Source organism: Hippopotamus amphibius, chromosome 5, assembly GCF_030028045.1.
Source record: "Hippopotamus amphibius kiboko isolate mHipAmp2 chromosome 5, mHipAmp2.hap2, whole genome shotgun sequence".
Classification (NCBI taxonomy): domain Eukaryota; kingdom Metazoa; phylum Chordata; class Mammalia; order Artiodactyla; family Hippopotamidae; genus Hippopotamus; species Hippopotamus amphibius.
This window is the reverse complement of record NC_080190.1, coordinates 114,749,314-114,769,540: the sequence shown is the minus strand read 5'-3', so window position 1 is coordinate 114,769,540 and position 20,227 is coordinate 114,749,314. Positions and strand designations below refer to the sequence as shown.

Genomic DNA, 20,227 nt, shown 5'->3' with positions numbered 1-20,227 from the left:
GGCTTCCTACAGACATGGCTGGCTCCAGGTCTTGGGCAGGGAGAGTAAAATGTGATATTGAGGCTTTCTGTGTCAGATACTGAGGAAGTGCTCAAAGATTAACGGAGCTATGTCTAAAGGACAAAGAAGCACTGATTTTAAAAAATATATGTAAGTTCAGAGTGATAACTCAAGAAAGGAGAATCTCTTCTCTAAGAGGAATGTCAGCAAATAAAAAAAAAGTGGAAAAAAATAACACAATAAGAAGTCACAACTTTGCCACCTTCAGTGGATTAATTGATTAAAGTAAGTATCATCAATAGATGCTAAAACCACTGGATGAAAGACTGCTGAGAAGCAGGACATTCACAAAATCTCAAATAATCACAGATAACTAATTATAAGGAGAAAGTTAACCAAGTGACCAAACTTCATATCATCAATAGTGGGACAACCTGACATATGTACCCTGATGTGATATAACAGAATGTCTCCTACGGCACATAGCAGCCGAAAAGCTTTAAGCAGAATCCAATCACGAGGAAACCAACAAAGCAAATCCAGAATGTGGGATGGTCTACAGACAACTGGCTCAAACTTTTTTTAAAAATTTATTTTAAAAAGTTTTATTATTTTTTAAAATATTAAAAAAAGTTTATTTTTGTACAATTTTCAAAGGTTACTTTCCATTTGCAATTACTACAAAATATTGGCTTTATTCCCTGTGTTGTACAATACATCCTTGAGTCTATCCTACACCCAATAATTTGTACCTCCCACTCCCCACCCCTTGGTCTCCCCCCACCCCCAACTGGTAACCACTACTTTGTTCTCTACATCTGTGGCTCAAACTCTTTTTCTTTTGAAATGTGAATGTCATGGTGAAGCAGGGGTGGGGGAAAGCAGAGGTTCTGTTCTGATTTAAATAGGTTAAAGAGACATAATGAGGAAATACAATGCGTACACCTTGACTGGATCCTGGATCAAAAACCAGAAATGGAAACAGGAGTACAAGACATTCTTAGGAAAAACAGGGAAAATATAGACTGGATGTCAAAATATATTAGAGAACTGTTCATGTCTTGCATGTGATAAAAGTATTGTCAGTGTTGAAGAACATCCTTTTTCTTAGGAGATGTACGTTGAAGAATTTAGGAGACAGATGCCATAAGGTCTGCAACCTTTCTTTTTACTTTTTTGATATATTTTTTTCAGTTTTTTGAGATATGATTGACATATAACATTGTATTAGTTTAAGGTATACAACATAATGGTTTGATATCTGTCTCTACTGTGAAATGATCATCGTAAGTTAACATCTATCACCTCACAGTTACATTTTTTTTTCTTGTGATGAGAGTTTTCAAGATTTACTCAGCAATTTTCAAACACACAACACAGTATTGTTAACTGTAGTCACCACACTGCTGTACATGGTATTCCCATAACTTATTTATAACTTATTTATAACTGGAAGTTTGGATATTTTGACCACCTTCACCCATTTCCCCCATCCCCTACCTCCTGCAACTACCAATTTGTTCTCTGTTTCTATGAGTTTGTTTTTTGTTTTTTTTTTAATTTTATTTATTTTTTGGCCATGCTGTGCATCATGTGGGATCTTAGTTCCCTGACCAGGAATCACACGCATGCCCCCTGCAGTGGACGCAGTGGAAATGTGGAGTCTTAACCACTGAACCACCAGCAAAGTCCCTGAGTTCGGTTTTTACAGATTCTACACATAAGTGAGATCATGCAGTATTTGTCTTTCTCTGTCTGACATTTCATTTAGCACAAGGTCCTCAAGATCTGCCCATGTTGTTGCAAATGGCAGGATTTCCTTCTTTTTTATGGCTCAATAATATTCATATATATATTACATATATATACACACCACAGCTTCTTTATCCATTCATCTGTTGACAGACACTTAGGTGGTTTCCATGTCTTAGCTATTATAAATAGTACTGTGATGAACACGGGGTACAGATATCACTTCATCATGATTTCATTTCCTTTGGATATGTGCCCAGAAGTGGAATTGCTGGATCATATGCTTTTATTATTTAGGGATATATATTGTTTGATTCTTTGCATATTTATATCTTAAAAACAACACTGTCATTTTGCTTTAATACGATTTTTGATTTTTTTGCTTACTATATTGTATTTTCCTACATCATTAAATATTTTTCTAAAACATGAGTTTTAATGATTGCATAGTATTTCACTGTATGCATGAACCACAGTTCATTTAATTTCCTATTGTGAGCAGTTTTCCTCCGTCAGTAACACTGAATGAGCATCCTTAAAAATGGTGGGTTCTCTTTTCTTTTTTTTTGTTATTTTTTGATTTGGTCTCAAGAGTTTTTTTTTTTTTTTTTAATAACAGAATAGCTTTTCTATTTACATCACCCCCTCTCCTCCATCCCCCATAATGAATATGTTTGACTCACTTCAGTCCTTAAAGTTCAAGATTTCTGGTTTTTCAGGAGTTCCCTGGTGGCTTAGTATTTAGGATTTGGTGCTTTCACTGCAGAGGCCCAGGTTTGATCCCTGGTCAGGGAAACATCCCACATGCTGCGTGGCATGGTGTGGCCAAAATACCAAAAAAAAAAAAAAAAGATTTCTGGTTTTTAGACTTCTTTGCTGTCACTGTCACTTCAGGTTATATGGACTGCATTTTCTTTTTTCTTTCGTTTTTTTCCCCCTAGTGATTTGTAAGCTACATACACTTAAGTAGATTTAAGAAAACTGGCCAAACTAACTTCTCTTAATGTCAGTTTTTCATTGAAATGTGAATAGTATGTGTCTCAAAGGACTGCTGGGAGATTCAAAGACACGCATTTAAGTGCTTGTGTAGTATCTAGCACAAAGTTACATGCTTAATAAATGGTAAAAAATTTTAGTAGCAGTTATATAAAAGTTTACAAGAAAATTCTTTTTTTAAAAAATTATTTATTTATTTATTTATTTTATTGGCTGTGTTGGGTCTTCGTTGCTGCACACGGGCTTGCTCTAGTTGTGGTGAGTGGGGGCTACTCTTCGTTGTGGTGTGAGGGCTTCTCATTGCAGTGGCCTCTTTTGTTGCAGAGCACGGGTTCTAGGCGCGTGGGCTTCAGTAGTTGCAGCACATGGGCTCAATAGTTGCGGCTCACGGGCTCTAGAGCGCAGGCTCAATAGTTGTGGCACATGGCCTTAGTTGCTCCGCGGCATGTGGGATCTTCCTGGGGCAGGGATTGAACCTGTGTCCCCTGCATTGGCAGGCAGATTCTTACCCACTGTGCCACCTAGGAAGTCCACAAGAAAATTCTTTACTTTTTCTTTCTCATTAAAAATTTTAAGAACAAAGCAGGTTTCATTGATTTCACCCTGTATAAGAAATTTAGATACTTTTATTTCATTTGTTCTATCCTCCAATTTTCAGTTTTCATTGATAAACAAAACTATGACAAATAATTACCTTTAAAGCATGACAAATATTTTTATTTCAAAAATGCCTATTTACATTTACATGAAGGTTTTTCTTTTTGGCCTTGCCACGCAGCATGTGGGATCCTCATTCCCCAACCAGGGATCGAATGCATGTCCTCTGCAGTGGAAGCCCACAGTCTTAACTACTGGACTGCCAGGGAATTCCCTACATGAAGGTTTATGACTATAACAATAATAAACCAGTTAAAGAACTAAGTCTGAAGAATTTGTTCTGCAGAATTCTTGATTTCTCAGTCACATACAGACAACCCTCTGTACTGGTCATTTTTTTCTGTTAATACTCCTATACTTTGAATATTACTTCTGTTATTGCAGGTTTCACATTGTTTTCTTATTTGTTTACCATTCTACTTCAAAAGGCTATAAACTCAGAGAAAGGTATGACTCCTGTCTTATTCTCATCTTTAATATTCCCAGCCCTCAGCCTTTAGTAGTAGTTAATTTTTTTTTTTGGCACACGGGCTTAGTTGCTCCGTGGCATGTGGGATCTTCCTGGAGCTGGGATTGAACCCGTGACCTCTGCATTGTCAGGTGGATTCCCAACCACTGCGCCACCTAGGAAGCCCAGTAGTAGTTAATATTAAATGTACTCCTTTCCATGTGCCAGGCACCAACTTCAGGGGTTTACGGGCATTATACAGTTAATCCTTCTACTAGTATGGGGTAGGTACTATTACTCTCTCCATAATACACTCTAGGTAACTGAATTACAGGAGATAGCAATGTCTGATGGAATAAGGTTTAAACTATATTTTACTTAGCTTCAGAGGTTAATTAGCCTTCTCTTTGCCTATTCTAAATAGTATTGCATTTTTATGTAGTTGGAATACGTTAAATAAATTTTTTCAATGATGGATTTTTTGGGGCCAATATAATTGCATATTTGTATTTACTATTTATGAATTGAACGTGTGTTGCTGATTAAAGAGAGTGGATTCAACACCTGCATCTTTTCTTTTCCTTCTTCAACACCAATAAAATTACCATAAAAGAATTTTTGAAAAAATGGCATAAACCCAGAGGGGTGAGAAGAATGGACTATATCATCAAAATTTTAGAAGCTAGAAAGACAGATGAGTGAGAAGTAACTTATCCGACACGAGAAAACTGAAGCCTTAGCTGGCAGTGGTGAAAGCTGAGACCGAACCAGATTGACACTGCAGAATTCTCCAGTCTCAGGATGTGGGGCGTCAGGAATCTGGAAGTAGAGGGTGAAGTTGGGGACGGGAGGCTAAAATAAGGAGGACTGGTTGAGAGTGTATTTAATAAACATTCAGATCCTCAGATTCCCCTCCTGTTTTGAGCAAACCGACAAGCACTCAAACCCCACTAAGGGAAAAGACTGGAGATTTAATCTTTGAAGAGGGTAAAAACCAGGCACAGATAGAGGTAGTGACACTATCCTGAAAACAGGAAGACTGCGTGAATATATGCAGATCCCTAAGCCTTCTTTCCACACTCAGCTCCCATAATGCTACAAGCCAGGGCTTTATCCTACATGAAGATTAGGAGTCTGTGTTGGGAAATTTTACCAGCTCAGGAAGAAAGACTTTAAGATTCCAATGCTGGAGGTTCCGCAACTAAACAATTCATCTAGATGACCCCACAGTGAGGCTCACACCTATAGAAGCCCTCTCCCATTTTCAGAGCTCCCAAATATCTCTGCAGTCTCCCTTAGGAGACATCAATAAATACCAGATCACTAGGCATCCAAAGAAAGCCTCCCATGCTGAGGAGAGAAATAAAAACAAACTAATTTGGAGGCCACAAGTTACAAGGAAGAAAATTTCCAAGAAAACCCAAAACACTACAAACCTCCCCTCCATAGCCCCAAAGAAAAACAGCCCCACAAAAAGTGTAATGTCCTCAGAGATGTAAGAAGCTGCAACCATGAAACAAGAAAGGATAGTATGAAAAGAGCATTTAGGGGGCAAAAAAAGCTCCTGAAATTTAAAAATGTGAGAAGAGAAATGAAAAAACAGGATTAGGAGATAAAGCTGATAAAAACCTCCCAGAAAGTACAGCAAAAAGGCAAAAAGATGGAAAATAAGAGAAAAAAAAAAAATCAGAGGACGAGTCTAAGAGTTCTAACAAAATAATAGGGGTTTTAGTCAATGAAACAGAACAAAATAGGTGAGAGAAAAGAATCAATTGAGCAACTTCAAGAAAAAACTGTTAGAACTAAAGGACACACGCTTCCAGACTGAAAAGGCCTCTCAAGGATCTGGCAGCATAAACTCCCTCCAAGGTACATCATTGGAAAATTTCAGAACATAGTGAAGAACAAGAAAAACAAACAAAATCCTCCAAAACAGGTGACCAAAAAGTTCAGGAATCAGAAGGGTTTCAGATTTCTCAATCGCAATACTGTAACTAGAAGGCAATGAAATCTTGCATACAAAATTGAGAAGGAAAAAGACTTTCAACTTAGAATTTATACTCAGCACACCTTAAATCAAGCTGGATTAAAAAGACATTTTTCGACTTGTAAGGTCTCAAAAATACTTTCTTTCTCAGCAAGCTATTGGAGATGAGCTCCACCAAAAAAGAAAGAGTACCAAGATAGAAAATTATGGCATACAGGAAATAGGAGACTCAAGCCTGGAGGGAGGCAAAGAGAATCCCCAGTGAACGTGAAGGGAATTCTGGGAGGACAGCAGCATCAGCCTGGAGGAAACCAGTCCAGGACACAGCAAGTTAGGAGGCTCCGAGGCAGGTTCTTTCAGAAGATGAAAGCGAGAGAATCCCTTAAATATTTAAAGATCCTGAGAGGACATTTGTATAATCAGAGTAATGCAATACTAAGTACAATACATAGAAAACTACTCAAGTAACCAAACAATTATTAACTGCAGGAAAGCAGGAAAGGAAAAGCAAGCACAGTTTGCTATATGGTTCAGCTCTAAGTAGTGTCTATAGTCGTAATAATGTAAACACTGAATACTGATCTAACCAAAATTATGACATTGGAAGAGTGGGAGACAGGAATGGTGCCCATAAATAAGAAGTGGGAAAACCAACTGTGATTTTTTTCACAGTGGGAAATTAATAAATACCCAGAAGGAAAAATCAAGATGTAGAGCAAGGGATCAAACAGTCCTTCAAAATTTGTTAGTGTTGCTGCTCTACCCTCTTTAATTTTTTCTCCCTAGAGGCATCCGCTGTCACCCCTTTAGCTAATTACGTATGTCATGTGTCTATATTTTTCTGCCCAACAAAGCTATACTATCGAAGCCATACTCTTCTGTGCGTCTCTCCTCCTCAAGACCTTGATAAGCCTACCTAATGATCTAAATGTATTTTCAAGTTTGGTTTTTATTTATTTTTTACTTAAAAAATTAAAAAAAAATTTTTTTGGCCGCACTGTAGGGCATGTGGGATCCTAGTTCCTGCTTCCCCTGCAGTGGAAGTGAAGAGTCTTAACCGCTGGACCATCAGGGAAGTCCCTCAAGTTTGGTTTTTAGATTCTGGAAGTCATAGTGATAAGTAAACCTTTCTTTTAACAAAGTAAGTTACATTATATAAGTTTTTAAAGTCTAATCTTGTATGAAAAAGAGAATCCATAAAAAGTACACAAATAAGCTTAAATTATATGCATTAAGCTTAACTCACAGGACCATATTACTAGCAAGCGACAATGAAGCTTCACTAAAAAGACGTGCAATTGTCATTGGCAACTAAAGGCTCAGTATTTTCATGGGTTAACTCTAACAAACATTTAAAAGACAGGTAATTTCACTACTACTTAATCTGTCCCAGGGCATAGAGAAAGAAGGAAAACTTATGACTTCCAAACCTAATAAAGGCTGTACAAAAAGAAAACTACCACCCAATCTCACTAATGAATACTGCTATAAAAATATTAACTAAATTATTAACAAATAGAATTCAAAAGCAAATTTAAAAATAATATCATGACAAAATAAAGTTTGTTAAAAAAAATACAAGGGTATTTCAATATTATAGGATCCCTGAAAATAATAATAAAGCTATGGAGAAAACTAGTAAGACACTGCAAAGACATTTGACAAAATTCAACTCTTAAAAAACAGTATTTAAGAAAACTGAAATGACTATAACTTAGAAGAGTTTATCCTTTGCCAAATTAAAAAAAAAAGCCTTTAAAAATCTGCTAAAAATGTAATAGATATAAGGTACAAGAACATGAGATACTAGTGTAATGGGAGCGATTATTTTTGAGGGGCATTAAGAACTGACATTAAGAACTATTATGCTTTTATGGTTTCTAAGTATATGCTTTATATATTGCAAACAATTACGCTTTTATAGTTGCACCAATGGCAAGGTATTAAAGAGATGTTAGAAATCATCCCTTGTCTGATTAAACCTGCTGCAACCTGTTAATGAAAGTATTTGATGTTATATGAAAATAATTCCAGGAGGTATATTTCCAGCAACTATAAAAATATGCGAAGACAATCTACAGAATGGGAAAAAAATCTGCAAACCATATATCTGATAAGGAGTTAATATCCAAAATATATAAAGAACTCATATAACTCAACAGCCAAAACAAACAAACAAAAAACCCAATTAAAAAAATGACCAGGGCTTCCGAGGTGGTGCAGTGGTTAAGAATCCGCCTGCCAATGCAGGGGACATGGATTTGATCCCTGCTCCAGGAAGATCCCACATGCTGCGGAGCAACTAAGCCTGTGCGCCACAACTATTGAGCCTGTGCTTTAGAGCCCATGAGCCACAACTATTGAGCCCATGTGCTGAAACTACTGAAGCCCATGTTCCTAGAGCCCATGCTCCACAACAAGAGAAGCCACGGCAATGAGGAGCCCGTGCACCACAATGAAAAGTAGCCCCCACTCAATGCAACTAAAGAAAGCCTGCGCACAGCAAAAAAAGACCCAACACGGCCAATAAAATAAATAAAAAAAAAAAAAAAAAAAAAAAGACCAAAACCTGAATAGACATTTTTCCAAAAAAGATATATGAAAAACCAACAGGGAAATGAAAAAGTGCTCAACATTACTAGCCATTAGGGAAATGCAGATTAAAACCACAATGAGAGGGCACCTCATGCCCGTCACAATGACTATCATCAAAGAGACAAGAGATAACAAATGCTACCGTGGGTGTGGAGAAAAGGAAACCCTTGTGCACTACTGGCAGGAATGTAAATTGGTAGAGTCATCACAAAAAACAATATGGAGGACTCTCAAAAAAGTAAAAATAGAACTACATATGACCGGGAATTCCACTTCTGGGAATAGATCCACAGGAAATGAAAACACTAACTCAAAAAGATATTTGTACCACAGTGTTCATAGCAGTGTTACAATAGCCAAAACATGGAAACAACCTACGTGTGCACTGATGGATGACTCCATAAAGAAGTTATGATATATATACACACACACATACACACAATGCAGTATTTTTTTTTTAAACTCTTTATTGGAATATATTTGCTTTACACTCTTGTACCAGTTTTTGAGGTACACCAAAGTGTATCACCTGCATCTACACATATATCCCCACATCCCCTTCCTCCTGCGACCTGCCCCCCCTCCCCGTCCTGGCCCTCCAAGGCATCTCCCATGAAGTTGATCTCCTTTTGTTATACAGCAACTTCCCACTAGCTATCTATTTTACAGCTGGTAGTGTAAACATGTCTATGCTACTCTCTCACCTTGCCCCAACTTCCCCTTCACCCCTCATCCCAGCTCTGTGTCCTCAAGTCCATTCTCTACTTTTGTATCTCCACCCTTGCCTGTCACTGGGTTCATCAGTACCATTTCTTCATATATATGTGTTACCATATATATGTGTTAGCATACAGTATTTGTTTTTCTCTTTCTGGCTTACTTCACTCTCTATGACAGACTCTAGGTCTATCCACCTCATGACATATAGTTCAGTTTCATTCCTTTTTATGTCTGAGTAATATTCCATTGTATATATGTGCCACATCTTCTTTATCCATTCATTGTTGGTGGGCATTGAGGTTGCTTCCATGTCCTGGCAATTGTAAATAATGCTGCAATGAACATTATGCTACATGTTTCTTTTTGGATCATGGTTTTCTCTGGGTATATGCCCAGCAGTGGGATTACTGGATCATATGGTAGTTCCATTTTTAGTTTTTTAAGGAACCTCCAAACTGTTTTCCATAGTGGCTGTATCAGTTTACAATCCCACCAACAGGGCAGGAGAGTTCCTTTTTTTCCACACCCTCTCCAACATTTATTGTCTCTAGATTTTTTGATGATGGCCATTCTGACTGGTGTGAGGTGACACCTCATTGTGGCTTTGACTTGCATTTCTCTAATGATTAGTGATGTTGAGCATCTTTTCTTGTGTTTGTTGGCCATCTGTATGTCTTCTCTGGAGAAATGTCTATTTAAGTCTTCTGCCCATTTGTGGATTGGGTTATTTGCTTCTTTGGTTTTAAGCTGCATGAGCTGCTTGTATATTTCGGAGATTAATCCTTTGTCCATTGCTTCATTGGCAAGTATTTTCTCCCATTCTGAGGGTTGTCTTCTTGTCTTGTTTATGGATTCTTTCACTGTACAAAAGCTTTTAAGTTTCAATAGGTCCCATTTGTTTATTCTTGATATTATTTCCATGATTCTAGGAGGTGGGTCAAAAAGGATCTTGCTTTGATGTACGTCAGAGAGTGTTCTATGTTTTCCTCTAGGAGTTTTATAGTGTCTGGCCTTACATTTAGGTCTTTAATCCCTTTTGAGTTTATTTTTGTGTATGGTGTTAGGAAGTGTTCTAATTTCATTCTTTTACATGTAGCTGTCCATTTTCCCCAGCACCATTTATTGAAGAGGCTGTCTTTTTTCCACTGTATTTTCTTACCTCCTTTGTCAAAGATAAGCTGCCCATATGTGCTTTGGTTTACCTCTGGGTTCTCTATTCTGTTCCATTGATCTTCCTTTCTATTTTTGTGCCAGTACCATACTGTCTTGATCACTGTGGCCTTATAGTATAGTTTGAAGTCAGGAAGCCTGATTCCACCAACTGTCTTTCCTTCTCAAGATTGCTTTGGCTATTTGGGGTCTTTTGCATTTCCATACAAATTGTAAGATTTCTTGTTCTAGTTCTGTGAAAAATGACTTTGGTAGTTTGATAGGAATTGCGCTGAATCTGTAAATTGCTTTGGATAAGATAAGTCATTTTAACAATATTGAGTCTTTCAATCCAAGAACATGGTATGTCCCTCCATCTGTTTGTATCATCTTCGATTTCTTTCATCAGTGTCTTCTAGTTTTCTGCATACAGGTCTTTTGCCTCCTTAGGCAGATTTACTCCTAGGTATTTTATTTTTTGTTGCAATGGTAAATGGAAGAGTTTCTTTAATTTCTCTTTCTGTTCTTTCATTGTTAGTGTATAGGAATGCAAGAGATTTCTGCGCATTAATTTTGTATCCTGCTACTTTGCTAAATTCATCAATTAATGCTAGCAGTTTTCTGGTAGAGTCTTTAGGGTTTTCTATGTATAATATCATGTCACCTGTGAAGAGTGACAATTTTACTTCCTTTCCAGTTTGGATTCCTTTTATTTCATTTTCTTCCCTGATTGCTGTGGGTAAAACTTCCAAAACTATGTTGACTAATAATGGTGAGAGTGGACACCCCTGTCTTGTTCCTGACCTTAGAGGGAATGCTTTCAGTTTTTCACCATTTAGGATGATGTTGGCTCTTGGTTTGTCATATATGGCTTTATGTTGAGGTAATTTCCTTCTATGCCCATTTTCTGGAGAGTTTTTTATCATAAATGTATGTTGAATTTTGTCAAGAGCTTTTTCTGCATCTATTGAGATTATCATATGGCTTTTATCTTTCAGTTTGTTAATATGGTGTATATCACATTGATTGATTTGCGTATATTGAAGAATCCTTGCATCCCAGGGATAAACCCCACTTGATCATGGTGTATGATCTTTTTAATGTGCTGTTGGATTCTGTTAGCTAGTATTTTGTTAAGGATTTTTGCATCTATATTCATCAGGGATATTGGCCTGTAATTTTCTTTTTTTGTGACAGCTTTGCCTGGTTTTGGTATCAGGGTGATGGTGGCCTCGTAGAATGAGTTTGGGAGTGTTCCTCCTTCTGCTATATTTTGGAAGAGTTTGAGAAGGATAGGTGTTAGCTCTTCTCTAAATGTTTGATAGAATTCGCCTGTGAAGCCATCTGGCCCTGGGCTTTTGTTTGTTGGGAGATTTTTAATCACAGTTTCAATTTCCATGCTTGTGATTGGTCTGTTCATATGTTGTATTTCGTCCTGGTTCAGTTTTGGAAGATTGTACTTTTCTAAGAATGTATCCATTTCTTCTAGGTTATCCAATTTATTGGCATACAGTTGCTTGTAGTAGTCTCTCATGATGTTTTGTATTTCTGAGGTGTCCATTGTTACTTCTCCTTTTGCATTTCTAATTTTGATTTGCATCTTCTCCCTCTTTTTCCTGGTAAGTTTGGCGAATGGTTTATCAATTTTGTTTATCTTCTCAAAGAACCCGCTTTTAGTTTCACTGATCTTTGCTATTGTTTCCTTCATTTCTTTTTCATTTATTTCTGATCTGATCTTTATCTTTCCTTCTGCTCACTTTGGGATTTTTTTGTTCTTTCTCTAGTTGTTTGAGGTGTAAGGTTAGGTTGTTTATTCGATATTTTTCTTGTTTCTTGAGGTAGGACTGTATTGCTATAAACTTCCCTCTTAGAACTGCTTTTGCTGCATCCCGTAAGTTTTGGGTCATTGTGTATTCATTGTCATTTGTTTCTAGGTACTTTTTTATTTCCTCTTTGATTTCTTTAGTGATTTCTTGGTTGTTTAATAGCATATTGTTGAGTCGGCATGTGTTTGTATTTTTTACATTTTTTTTCCTGTAATTGATATCTCGTCTTATGGCACTGTGGTCAGAGAAAATGCTTGATATGATTTCAATTTTTTTGAATTTATCTTGATTTGTGACCCAAGATATGATCTATCCTGGAGAATGTTCCGTGTGCACTTGAGAAGAAAGTGTATTCTGTAGTTTTTGGATGGAATGTCCTATAAATATCAATTAAGCCGAGATGGTCTAATGTGTCATTTAAAGCTTGTGTGTCCTTATTCATTTTCTGTGTGGATGATCTGTCCATTGATGTAAGTGGGGTATTCAAGTCTCCTCCTATTATTGTGTTCCTGTCAATGTCCCCTTTTATGGCTGTTATCATTTGCCTTATATATTGAAGTGCTCCTATGTTGGGTGCATAGATATTTACAAGTGTTATATGTTCTTCTTGGATGGATCCCTTGATCATTATGTATTGTCCTTCCTTGTCTCTTGTAATAGTCTTTACTTTAAAGTCTAATTTGTCTGATAACAGTATTGCTACTCCAGCTTTCTTTTGACCTCCATTTGCATGGAATATCTTTTTCCATCCCCTTACTTTCAGTCTATATGTGTCCGTTGGTCTAAAGTGGGTTTCTTGTAGGCAGCATATAGAAGGGTCTTGTTTTTGTATCCATTCAACCAGTCTGTGTCTTTTGGTTAGAGCATTTAATCCATTTACATTTAAGGTGATTACTGACATGTATGTGCCTATGATCATTTTCTTAATTGTTTTGGGTTTGTTTTTGTAGGTCTTTTCCTTCTCTTGTGTTTCCTGCTTAGAAAAGTTCCTTTATCAATTGTTGTAAGGCTGGTTTGGTGGTGCTGAATTCTCTTTAACTTTTGCTTGTCTGTAAAGCTTTTGATTTCTCCATGAGATCTGAATGAGATTCTTGCTGGGTAGAGTATTCTTGGCTGTAGGTTTTTCTCTCTCAGGACTTTCAATATATCCTGCCACTCCCTTCTGGCCTGCAGAGTTTCTGTAGAAAGACCAGCTGTTATCCTTATGGGTTTTCCCTTATATGTTATTTGCTTTTAATATTTTTTAATTTTTGTTAGTTTGATTAATATATGCCTTGGTGTATTTCTCCTTGGGTTTATTCTGTATGGGACTCTCTGCGCTTCTTGGACTTGATTAATTATTTCCTTTTCCATGCTGGGGAAATTTTCCGCTATAACCTCTTCAAATATTTTCTCAGACCCTTTCTTTTTTTCTTCTTCCTCTGGGATGCCTATCATTCGAATGTTAGTGCACTTAATGTTGTCACCAAGGTCTCTCAGACTGTCTTCCATTCTTTTTATTCTTTTTTCTTTTTCGTGCTCTGTGGCAGTTATTTCCCCCATTCTATCTTCTAACTCACTTATTCATTCTTCTGCCTCAGTTATTCTGCTGTTTATACAATCTAGAGTATTTTTAATTTTGGTTATTTTGTTATCTAGTACTGTCTGCTCTTTAGTTCTTCTGATTCCTTTTTAACTGTTTCTTGTATTTTCTGTATTTTGTTATCGAGATTTTGGATCATCTTTACTACCATAACTCTGAATTCTTTTTCAGGCAATTTTCCTATTTCCTCTTCATTTATTTGTTCTTGTGTATTTTTACCTTGTTCCTTCATCTGTGGCATATATTTTTGTTGTCTCATTTTCCCCCCACTTTGGATGGGCGGGACTGTGTTCCTGCTGGGTCTTGGTGTTAAGTTGAGAACCTCTGGGAGACCTCATGGTAAAGGATATTTCCTGGGAAATGGGTTTCCGTGTTAGTCCAATGTTTTGGCCTCAGACCTCCCACCTCAGGAGCGCAGGCCTGACACTGGGCTTGTGTATCAAGATCCCACAAGCTGTGTGGAGAAGGGAAAATGAAAAAAAAAAAAAAAAGAAAAAAGCTAGAAAAGGCCTTGGCTGTAGGGACGGGGCTTAGACAAGGGTGGGGGGGGCAGTTAGGCAATGGGCAGAGCCTACCCTTAGAGAAGGCCCTGGGGGTGGTGAGGAATGGGGCTTAGGTCCAATGAGGTAGAAGGGCCCAGAAATGCCTCTGGTCCTGGGAGCAAAGGACCAGGTCAAGGTACCCAGCGGGCTCCCTGGGCCCAAGTTGGTGGGAGAGATGCAAGCACCTCCCCTAGTCCTCCAGTCTTGGAGGGTCCCTCCCCCTTGGGTTCTCTTCTTTCCCACCCCCTCTCTCCTATTCCCCTATAACCCTTACAGCTGCAGGGGGCACTGCAAGGCAGGAGACCAGACTCTGACACCCAACAGGCTTCCCAGGGCCAACTGGGCTAGGGTAGCACCTGCCGCACTTCCCCAGATCTCCCAGTCTGGTAGGGTCCCTGTCTGCCTCCCTTCCTCTCCCCTGCCCCCCACTCTCCTAAGGTTCTAAGCAGCTGGAGGGAGCCCGGAGAATGAAGGACCAGGTCCAGGAGCCCAGTCGGCCTCCCTGGCCAAGGGAGCAGGCAAAACGCCCTCCAGCCTCCCCCGTCCCCCAATCTCAAAGCCCTCAGCCCCACCTGTCCACCTCTCCACCTCCTTGCTCCTCCTCCCTCCCTCCCACACCCCCAGGACCCAGGCAGCCTGGAGGGGGCCTTGGAGGGTGGAGGACCCAGCTGGGGAGCCTAGCAGGCCCCCAAGCCGGGGAGCTCAGCAGGCCCCCCGGCCTCCTGGGCAGGAGAAACCCAATCGCGGTTTCCCCAATCTCCCCAGCCCCCAGCAGTCTCTCCAGGCAGGAACCTCTCCTCTCCCCCAGCCACCCTCCCGGGGCACCGGTCCGGTCAGCCTTCCCCTTCCCCGCCCCCCTGACTTCTCCCAGGCCCTACCCGGTTGCTGCGGGGTTCCTGCAGTCTGCTTGGGCCTCAGGTCCCCCACTGGCCTCCGGTAACTGTTCTATTTGTGGAGAGACGCGATCTCCACGTCTTCCCACACCGCCATCTTGACTCCCCACAATGCAGTATTATTCAGCCATAACAAATGAGGAAACCCTACCATTTGGGACAACATGGATGGAACTTGAAGGCATTATGCTAAGTAAAATAAGTCAGACAGAGAAAGACAAATACTGCATGATGTCACTTACATGTATAATCTTAAAACAACAAACCCCACCAAACTCATAGGAAAAAGAGATCAGGCATGTGGTTAGCAGGGGTGGAGGGTGGGGGGGGGAGAAGTGGAGGAAGGTAGTCAAAAGGTACAAATTTCCAATTGCAAGATAAATACGTACTAAGCATATAATGTACAACATGATGACTGTAATTAACACTGCTGTATGACATAAAAAAGTTGTTAGGAGAATAAATCCTGAGTTCTCATCACAAGGAGAAAATTGTTTTTTCTTTTTTTTCTTCTTCTTTCTTTTCTTTTCATTGTGTCTGTATGAGATGATAAATGTTACCTGAACTATAATACATGTAAATCAAACCATCATGGAAAAAAGTATGTGGGTAACATAGAATGCATTTGTGAGCAGAACCCAATCTTTTTTGTTTTTTAATCTACAAAAACTCATTTGCAGAAGCCTTCTTTTTCGGAGTCTGTAAATTGCCTTACCTGTCAATGTGCCTGCAATGCCACCTTTGTTATTTCCCTCCCACTCTCCATGCCAGAACTCAGTTATGGCTTCCTTTGATATTTTCTAGGCTGAAGGCAGTAAGATTTCTTAGAGTAGGGGGTCAGAAATCCCAATTCTCCAGTCACTTGGGTGGCTAATGCTTTAATCTGCATAAAAACTGTGTTAAAATTCTCTTCACGAGGGAAGAGGGGAGAAGGGAATCACATCAGAGGTGCTCTGGGAAAGATCAAAGGAAAGGCAGCGGTGGCCTTCCCACGCATCATTTATCTAGTTCTGCCACTTCTGTAATAGACAGACTTTGTAATGATGGCTCTCTTAGAAAATTCAGAACAGTCAACAAAAGCTGTCGGATTGATTTTCTCTGAGAAATTAAACTTAGTTCACTAGAAAATTCCTGAAAGTTACATCCAGAATGAAATTCTTAATGAAAAACCTTGCTAACTTCCTACTATTTACTAAAGGGTTCTTAGTGGATATTATCTCAGTCTCTGCTGCACTTTTTTTCCCCCCAAATTGGCAAGCAGACAAGATCAACTGGTCATCAAATACTTGCAGACTCAAGTAAATCTTAACCGTCTGTTTATAGAACTTTTGCTTAGCAATGATTCTTTTTGTTAATATTTAAAATAATTGGGTTTTACTGACTTGATACAAATGGAAGTTGGAAGCCATAGTCATCAGTAAATTAAATGTTTTATTCAGGCTTTAGTGTAATTAGAATTCATATTTTGGGAAAAGATTATTTATGAAGGCTTTTTTAAAAAGTGAGTTTACTTTGATTCTTCGTATTAATTTTCCTCCCAAATCTTAAAATAGGTAGGTTCCCACAGTTAATCTACCTTAATCAGAATGCAGTAAAACAAAAATAGAATTCAGATAACATGGAGCACCTTGGCATCAATTCACTCCATGAATCTGAAATAGTATTCCACTGAGAAGGGGGTGGTGACAGGAAGCAAGATGAGGGAGGCTTTGGGGCACTGATACTATTTCCTTTTTTTTTCTTTTTTTTTAAGATTTAAAAAAAGAATCTTTTTTTAAAAAATTGAGGTAACATTGGTTTATAACATTATACATGTTTCATGTGTACAACATTATAATTCTACTTCTGTGTACCCTACAACGTGCTCACCACTGATTTATTTTCCATCGTCACCATATGGTTGATCCCCTTTATCCATTTCGCTCCCCGCTTCCCCTCTGGTAACCACTACTCTGTTCTCTGTATCTACACGTTATTGCTGATTACACTGCCTGTAGGGTTTGTTTGGTTTGTAACAATTCGCCATTGCAAACGGATGATATAATGGTATGTACGTTTTTCTGTTTGAATACTCTAATAAAAAGCTTGAAACATGTGGTCTGTTCATGGCAGAATGGAGGCAATTAACGTCTGAGGGCTGAATATTCTTAATCTGCAGATTAGGTATAGATCTAATATCCACAATTCTGTGACAACCAATAAACCAGCACTGTGATACCCACACCTTTGATGCAGAAGACTCAAGGAACCACCTACTGTCTTGACCCCTTTCATTTTCACTAGGGCTGGTGTGTGATGGGGGAAATTCGGTATCATCAAGAATATGTTTTTTTTTTTGGCTGCGACTCATGGCTTGCAGGATCTTAGTTCTCTGACCAGGGATTGAAGCCCAGCCCCCTGCAATGGAAGCCCAGAGGTCTAACCACCAGACCTCCAGGAAGGTCTCAAGAATACTTTTTGAAGAAGTAGCAATAAGATGTTTGATTTCCTTTGGTACCATGAGCAAATAATACGAGATACTATTATACTGTCAACAAGAGCACTTAAAGAAAATTCCTAGAGATTAGTTCGTTTAGAAAATTAAATTTTGTCAATCACTGCATAGTGGAAACAAGGGAACACTGGTTTGAAAGGGGGCATGGATACCCATTACTTCATTTTCTCTTTCTCATTTGTCTGTTCATCTACCCGACTCTTTGGAGCTGGTAAATTTACCACATGTAGGATAAGTTCTCAGTACCTCCTAAGTGCCAGGGACTGAGGATCTGAAGATGAATCTGGGACCTGCCTGTATCAGAGAGTGGCCAACTTATCATCAAACCTATTTCCTCTCTTTCCTGGGCATGAAGTTAAGCTCCATTTCCCAGTCTCCACACAGTCAGGGGTGGTGCGTGACTGAATTTATAGCTAATGCAAGAGAAGGCCTGGTCTGCGAAAACCTTCCAGGCAAGACCCCTTTTGTGCTTTTTCTCTACCCGCTGGGTTGACGGAGATGAGCATGGTGACCTCAGAAGCCAAGGACTGAGGGTAATGGAATCACAAGATGGAAGGAGCCTGAAACCTCACTTACAGGAGGGCCACTCACTAATCAACACCCCTCTTGGACTTCATGTGACCAAGGAGTAAACTTCATGGTTGAGCCATTTTACTCACTTTGGGTTGGTTGACCATAGCAATTAGAATTGACTAATATTGTGAAGCTAAGGAGTTGATTACCTTTTCAGGTACTTACATACAAAAAAACTTACAATTTAATACGTGCTATGATAAAATAATAAAGGTTATAGGAAAGTTAGTGGAGGGAGCAGTGAATTCTGCCCGGAAAGGGCTCTTGAAGTAAGTAACATGTGGATTAGGTGTGAAGAATGAACAGGTAAAAATCTGTCAGGGAGACAAGCAGGGGGAAGGGGCGATGCCTGGTACAGGGACAGGTACAAGCGAAGGCATGGATGCACAGAATGTCCTTGCTAACTGTGCCTGCGAGGGAAGTGATGGGAGCGAAGACCAGAAAAGCACGGGGCCAGACTGTGACATGGTCAGGAGAACAAACATTACCTTGTGTGCAGTCAGGGCTCCAGGTTTCAAGTGACATGGGGTATGAAGGTAAGATTGAAAAGAGGGGAGCCTGCTGACAGGAAGACTGAGCAAGAAGTAGTGGCTGTGGACACGGAGAAAGAGAGGCGGCATTGCCAAATATTTCTGAGGTTAAAAACTAACCTGATTAGATGTGGTGGGGCAGGGGTGCAGGAGGGGTGATAAGGGTGAAGAGGAGTCAGCTTCTATCTTAGGAGAAAAAATATATATGCATATTTTTAATAGCACAATATACTTTGACACTTATTTATTTTAGGTTGCAACAGAAGAACATGAAAAAAAATACCAAATGATGTAAAGTGATCATTTCCAGTAAAAGGCAACGTAGAACATATTACAAAGAAAATGTGGCTAGTCCCTTTAGTTTACAGTGACACAGGATAAGAGGAGCAAACTTGTTTTTAAATATGATGTTATATTAACACCTCAGTGCTAAACAATAGCTTCATTATGCTTAAACTTATAAACCACTATGTCACATTAACAAGCTGAGAGAGTAGATGTTCTGAAGTCAGAAAGCAAGTACAGATTGTGGGGGAGAGAGAACCAGAACTAGTTCAACTCTAAAGTTGATGAGTTTGAAACACCCTTTTGAATCCCTCAGATAGGTCACGGGGGATTATGGGTCTGGCCTGAAATGTATTTACTTTAGGGATGGGTCATCTTTTGGAAGTGAGGGCATGCAAGGGCCCTGAATTGAATTGATGGGTAGAAAACCCTAAACCACCCTAGCAGGTAATGCTAATCTAAATTTAGATTTTTTTTAAATTTAAATTTTATTTTTTAAAAGAAAGTAACCAGTTAATTCAAACAAATAATTTTAAAAAGGCAGACAGAGTGAAAAGTATTTTCCCGTTTCTCAACCAATCCATTTTTTCTTCCCAGAGAAACCAATGTTAGCAGATCTTCTGTAGCCTTCCTGAGATATTTTCACTCAGACAAGCAAATATGCAGAAATCTTCCTTCCCCTGCCTTTTATAACACATATACCAACCGACGCCCACCGCACACCCGGCCTTCTCCAGCTCAAGGACATCCACTTACCTTAGCGTGGCTCCCTCAGTCTTAATCACATCTCCGTCTTTCACATAAACATACTGTTGCTCTCCATCTCCTATAACTTCTTTTCTCTCAGGATTCCGTGGGAGTTTTTTAATGCAATATGTAGTATCTAGTCACAAAACATGTGAAATATATTAAGTCACACTTTAAATGGTAATTCAGCCTTTTACGAGATCAACTTCCATAGAGAGAACACTTGCAAGTGGCTGCAAAAAATATTAACAGTAAAGGGACAACAGAAAATGGGATGAATTACAGCAGCATATCTCTGGGATGGTAACTATTTCTTCCACCTTACCGAAAGAGTTTTTTATTCTCTCATGCCTTTCCAGGTCTACAAAAAAGCCTTTGTGTTTTTCTAGTCACTCCTATTTTATACAAAAATTTGGAAATAGCACTTCATAGTCTCGGCTAGCTCTGAGAT

At 39.0% G+C, this 20,227-nt stretch overlaps 1 protein-coding gene across 2 annotated transcripts in view; it reads right to left on the bottom strand.

Moving 5' to 3' along the window:
• The window catches only part of LACTB2 (lactamase beta 2), a 40,709-nt gene that overhangs the window by 9,405 nt on the left and 11,077 nt on the right, over positions 1-20,227 (bottom strand). For both annotated transcript variants that reach the window (XM_057736236.1, XM_057736237.1), the window contains one exon: positions 19,786-19,912. In XM_057736236.1, coding sequence (XP_057592219.1) covers positions 19,786-19,912 — 127 coding nt within the window. The remainder of the gene's footprint in view (positions 1-19,785; positions 19,913-20,227) is intronic.